This window comes from Myotis davidii, unplaced genomic scaffold, assembly GCF_000327345.1.
Source record: "Myotis davidii unplaced genomic scaffold, ASM32734v1 scaffold32, whole genome shotgun sequence".
Lineage (NCBI taxonomy): Eukaryota > Metazoa > Chordata > Mammalia > Chiroptera > Vespertilionidae > Myotis > Myotis davidii.
In genome coordinates, this window is record NW_006286587.1 from 3349764 (window position 1) to 3355404 (window position 5641).

General features: G+C 52.5%; 1 protein-coding gene across 1 annotated transcript in view; it reads right to left on the reverse strand.

The window, feature by feature from the left end:
- LRRN4 (leucine rich repeat neuronal 4) overlaps window positions 1-1660 on the reverse strand; it is an 8629-nt gene extending 6969 nt beyond the window's left edge. Inside the window, exons 1-2 of the mRNA XM_006758133.2 lie at window positions 1415-1660; window positions 1-191 (exon numbers count right to left, since the gene is read on the reverse strand). Coding sequence (XP_006758196.1) covers window positions 1-182 — 182 coding nt within the window. The 5' untranslated portion in view covers window positions 183-191; window positions 1415-1660. The remainder of the gene's footprint in view (window positions 192-1414) is intronic.
- Between the last annotated feature and the right edge of the window lie 3981 nt (window positions 1661-5641).

A 5641-nucleotide genomic window follows, 5' to 3' on the forward strand; every position in this document is an offset into this window, starting at 1 on the left:
AGATTCAAGGTCGTGGCCCCCGTGGCGAAGAGCCCCAGGCAGGGCGAGCCCGTGGTGTCGTTGGCCCCGCTTCCCCAGGGGCCCAGCTGAATGAGTCGGAAAAGAGGGACCCTCTCCTGGGTCAGCTCTGCCAGGCTCAGGCGCAGCGCTGTGGGCAGCAGCAGCAGCACGGCCAACCACATGGTGCGTGGCTGGGGAGAGAATAACGTGACAGCGCGTTAAATCCAGAAGTAACACCCCGAAAGAAAGGTAAATGAGCCCCGAGCTTGGAGGAGGAGCACAAGTCCTGGGCGGTCCCTAGCATTACTAGGGGTGCGGTGACTTTGCCCCTGTCATCTCCCCCAGGTGCACCGTGGCACCTCCTGCTCTTCCTTCTCCCAGCCATGCTCTTCCCTCTAATCCCCTCTTATTCTGTGGATGCTCACCCACAGGGACCTCCTGCAGAAGGCCTCCCTTATCCGCCTCATCTGGGCCTGAACCCCCCAGGAACCCCATAACCCCATCCCATGGGCTTCCGGAAGGAAGGGAACTTGCCCTGTATCGCTGTAAACACCCCAGGTGCACAGACGCTGCTATAAAAATGCCTATTAATGATGAGCATGGGACTTGAGGAAGATTTTGTCAGTCTCAACAGAACTCAGCTGCACCCATTTTCCCCTTAGATCTGCCCAGCCTCAGAGGTGAGTCCTGCTTTGCATGTGACCCGGTTTGCAGGTCACATTTTAAAATAAGTTTTAGGGTGTCTTTCTTGGGAGGGCCCTCAGGGTTGCCCTCAGGGAAGCAAGGAGCCCCCAGACAGCTGCGATACTCGGAACCTGAATCAAGCCTTTCCTGGTCCCTCCTTGGTCCGCACAAAAGCCCAGGCTCCTAAGGTCAGCTGTTCCCCGGGGGGATGGCGGAGAGCCACCAACTGTGGAGTTTCTGGGGTACCCAGGATTGCACAGGGCAACTGGGAGATCAGGTAGGGGGTACATCAAGCAAAGCTACTTCCAATCAAGCCTTGGCCTTGACGTCACTCCTTGATATTCCCCCATTTCTGTAGCTGCGTGTTCCTGCCCCAGCTACTCTGCTGACCACTAGGTCTCTAGGCAACCGTCTAGACCAGCCGTGGGCAAACTACGGCCCGCGGGCCGGATCCAGCCCGTTTGAAATGAATAAAACTATTGAAAAAAAAGACCGTACCCTTTTATGTAATGATGTTTACTTTGAATTTATATTAGTTCACACAAACACTCCATCCATGCTTTTGTTCTGGCCCTCCGGTCCAGTTTAAGAACCCATTGTGGCCCTCGAGTCAAAAAGTTTGCCCACCCCTGGTCCAGACCTCCCTCTTGCTATGTTGGAGTCCAAGCAGTGAGAAAGAGCCGAAAACTGAGGCCAATAATCCCTGCCTCCAGCAGGGTGTCCTACTCACCGGAAGCTGTCCTTTTGGACTGTGGCACTTGCCCTTTTGTAGTCTTCACTGTTGTCTTATAGATCCCAGGAGCCAGTGACTTGCATAGCAGCTCAACTCTGAATTCCAGAGGGAGGCCTATTTCCCAGCTGCCCCTGCCCCTGCCCCTACCTGCTCCAGGCACTGAGAGGGCCTGAGATGGCTCGGTCCTGCACTCCCTGCACGCCTCTCCTTCCTCACTTTGTGGTCTTTGGCCAACACCCTAAGTGCCTGTCTTCTCCTCCCACTCTGGGACCGGACCTGCCCCTTTCCTGGCCTGGTTCCTCCTCCTGGCCCTCCCCCATCTTCATCTCACCTTACACTGCCTTCCCAGGCCTGAGAAACAGAGGCAGTCAGCTCTCCCTGCCAAGGTGAGGTCTGAGGGCTGATGGGCAGTGAGGCAGAGGTGACCCTGTCACCTCCCAGGAATCTGATCCTCCTGATAGGTGGTTTCCACTTCCTGGGATGCTTGGAGGATGAATGGTGAGCTGCTATGAAGAGGAAGCCCCGTGGCCCAAAGGAGGAAGGTACTCTAGTCCATAGGAAGGCCTGCGGGGAAAGTGGCCAGAGAGGGGTCTTCCGAGGAGTCTGGGAGCCGGAGCAGGCTCAAACCAGATCCAGGCGTCTCCAAGAAGAGTTAGTTTGCTTTCTATGGGACCCAGTTCAGTGACAGCAGGGCGGTTTGTTTCTCCTAAGAGGTGGGAAAGATACAGAGGATAGAAATGCAGAAAGAACATTTCTGCCTCATGGCAGGGGCCTCTGATCCCCGTCACCAAGAGCCCCAGGCCTCCCTGAAGCCCTGGTGACATGGCATGAGTTTTGTTTAGAGCAGACAATGCCTTGCTCCCCCTGAGTTCCGAGACTGGTCATTTTGTCTGAGGGCCTTTGATCTGCACATCCCCGCCCCCCAGGCCCAGGGTTAATCATCCCGGAGTTGTGTACACAGACTCTCAGACCAGAGCTGCAGGGATCTTTGTCCTGTCAGCTCGTATCTGAGCAGCCCTGAGGAAATGCAGGGCACCTCGGAACTGTGGATGGGGTTAATGGGTAATTGCACTTCCCAGGGGATCTCCTGTCTTGGCCTTCTCCACCCAAAGCCTTAAAACCAGGGGTCCTCAAACTACGGCCCCGCGGGCCACATGCAAATACCAATATTGTATTTGTTCCCGTTTTGTTTTTTTACTTCAAAATAAGATATGTGCAGTGTGCATAGGAATCTGTTCATAGTTTTTTTTTAAACTATAGTCCAGCCCTCCAACGGTCTGAGGGACAGTGAACTAGCCCCCTGTTTAAAAAGTTTGAGGACCTCTGCTTAAAACTATCCTTGCAGCCTCAGTGCCAGCGGGGGCCTTGCTACTCAGATGCTTGGAAACACGAAATAGACTGAGGAATCTCAGAGGGAGAGGGTTCGGGGAGGGAAGAGATTAACCAAAGAATTTATATGCATGTATGCATTGCCCGTGAACACAGTCAGTAGGGTGGTGAAGGCCTGGGGTGGGAACTGGATGGGAGAGGAGGGGGGAAAGAAGAGGGGGACATCTGTAATACTTTCAATAATAAAGATTTTAAAAGAACGAAGCAGCCCTGACCGGTTTGGCTCAGTGGATAGAGCGTCAGCCTGTGGACTGAAGGGTCCTGGATTCGATTCCAGTCAAGGGCATGTACCTTGGTTGCGGGCACATCCGCAGTGGGGGGTGTGCAGGAGGCAGCTGGTTGATGTTTCTCTCTCATCGATGTTTCTAACTCCCTATCCCTCTCCCTTCCTCTCTGTAAAAACTCAATAAAATGTATCAAAAAATAAAAAAAGGAAAGAAAGAAGCATTCCTTTATTGGGCCCAGGCCTGTCCTGTACACACCCCGTCTGGGGCAGCACAGTCACCACTCAGGGAGCCCAGGCCCCAGAGGTAGAAACTCTGTGCCGTGGGTGACACAGGAGGCCAAGTGGGAGGGAGAAGTCAAGGGAAAGGTGGGAAGGTGAAGGGACCAGTGTGTGGGCCAGTGGATGGGCTCAGGTGAGGCCCTGACCTCTGCCCTTGCTGGTTCACTGGGCACAGAGAGCACCCTGCAGTCATTTAAAACATCAGCTCATCTCAGCTGGCGCTGGGCCACCTGAGGCCAGCAGGGGTGGGGGTCCAGGCAGGGCTGCCCAGTGAGAGGGAGCCACACCCAGCTGTTTGCACAGAGACCCTGAGGAGGAAGTGAGTGGATCCCCATAGAGGGCTATAGAAAAGGAACCCAGGGAGGAATGTTGGGTGCTCCTCTGTCACCAGTAGGGGAAGGGGTTTGGAGAGGCCCTGGGTCATTGCCCTGCGCTTGCCCAGAGCCCCAGGCCCTCTGAGCCAACTTCTTGTCTCTGCTGCTGGCTGCCTGTTTCACCAATGGTGGCAAGGGCCTGGGCTGGTCTGGATCTCCCATGAAGAGGAGCACTGGTCAGGCTTTGGGGAAGGTGGGGGGCCGGGGGCTCCCTCCCCAGAGACACACACCTAAGTCTGTCCCATATTTTTCCCAGAAAAATAAGTGTAGCTGGTGGGGACTGAGTGGACTGGGCTGTAGCTGAGAAGAATGACATACATGCATATAAATTCTTTGGTTAATCTCTTCCCTCCCACGAACCCTCTCCCTCTGAGATTCCTCAGTCTATTTCGTGTTTCCAAGCATCTGAGCAGCAAGGCCCCCGCTGGCACTGAGGCTGCAAGGATAGTTTTAAGGCTTTAGGTGGAGAAGGCCAAGACAGGAGATCCCCTGGGATGTGCATTCCGCTGAACCCCTCAGTCCCCTCCTCTCCATTCATCCTCCAAGCATCCGGCAGGGTGGCGCCACCATTCCCCTATTTATTTAATCTATCATCTATCTATCTATCTATCTATCTATCCTCACTCTTTTTTCCATTGATTTTTAGAGAGAGTGGAAGGGAGAGGGAGAGATGGAGAAAGAGAAACATCGATATGAGAGAGACACACCTACTAGTTGCCTCCTGCACACACCCTTACCAGGCCAGGAAACCTGCAACTGAGGTACGTGCCCTTGACCTGAATTGAATCCGGGACCCTTCAGTCTGCAAGGCAAGGCTTTATCCACCGAGTCAAACCAGCTAGGGCAGTGCTGGCGAATCTTTTGAGCTCGGCGTGTCAGCATTTTGAAAAACCCTAACTTAACTCTGGTGCCGTGTCTCATATAGAATTTTTTTGATATTTGCAACCATAGTAAAACAAAGACATATTTTTGATATTTATTTTATATATTTAAATGCCATATAACAAAAAAAATCAACCAAAAAAATGAGTTCACGTGTCACCTCTGACACGCATGTCATATGTTCGCCATCACTGGGCTAGGGCCATCCCCCTTTTTAAATTGAGTACTTACTACTCAGAGCCTAACACATAAGCATTATCATATTGATCCCTTACAGGTTCTGACTATTATTCCCATGCTACAGATAACGAAACTGAGGCTCACAGAGGCTGACCAGTTAGTTTGTAGTTAGTCTGCTTAATCACTGCTTTTACATTGCCTTCCATAGACTTCAACATTTCACACTGTAATATTCCCCTTAAGCCCAAGAGAAAACCTTTCCCAATGATTTAGATCCCAAGAATTGTGGAGAGAAGGGAGGGAAGGCATTGCAGGTGTGTTAATGAGCAGGCGCCCAATCCTGCGGGGACCCTCTGAGAAGCTGCGCAGCGCACCTGAGGCTGGTTTCATCAAGCAGCAAGGAAGTGGGTGTATTTACCCACCAGCTTCTGCTTCTCGTTGGCCTGCCGTCCTGTGGCTTTAACTCCCTGGCTTGCTCTGAGCATGGATCAAGCTACTCCAGGGGGGTCTAAGGCAGTGGTTCTCAACCGTCTGGCCCTTTAAATACAGTTACTCATGTTGTGACCCAACCATAAAATTATTTTCGTTGCTACTTCATAACTGTAATGTTGCTACTGTTATGAATCGTAATGTAAATATCTGATATGCAGGATGGTCTTAGGCGACCCCTGTGAAAGGGTCGTTCTACCGCCACAGGGGTCGCGACCCACAGGTTGAGAACCACTGGTCTAAGGGGACGGGCACCAAGAGCATCTGTTTAGCATCCTTCAAGATTTTGCCCAAGCCCTGGCAGGTGTGGCTCAGTTGGTTGGACGTTGACCTGTGCACTGAAAGGTTGCTGGTTTGATTCCCAGTTAGGGCACATGCCTGGGTTTCAGAAGCAGTTTATGGATG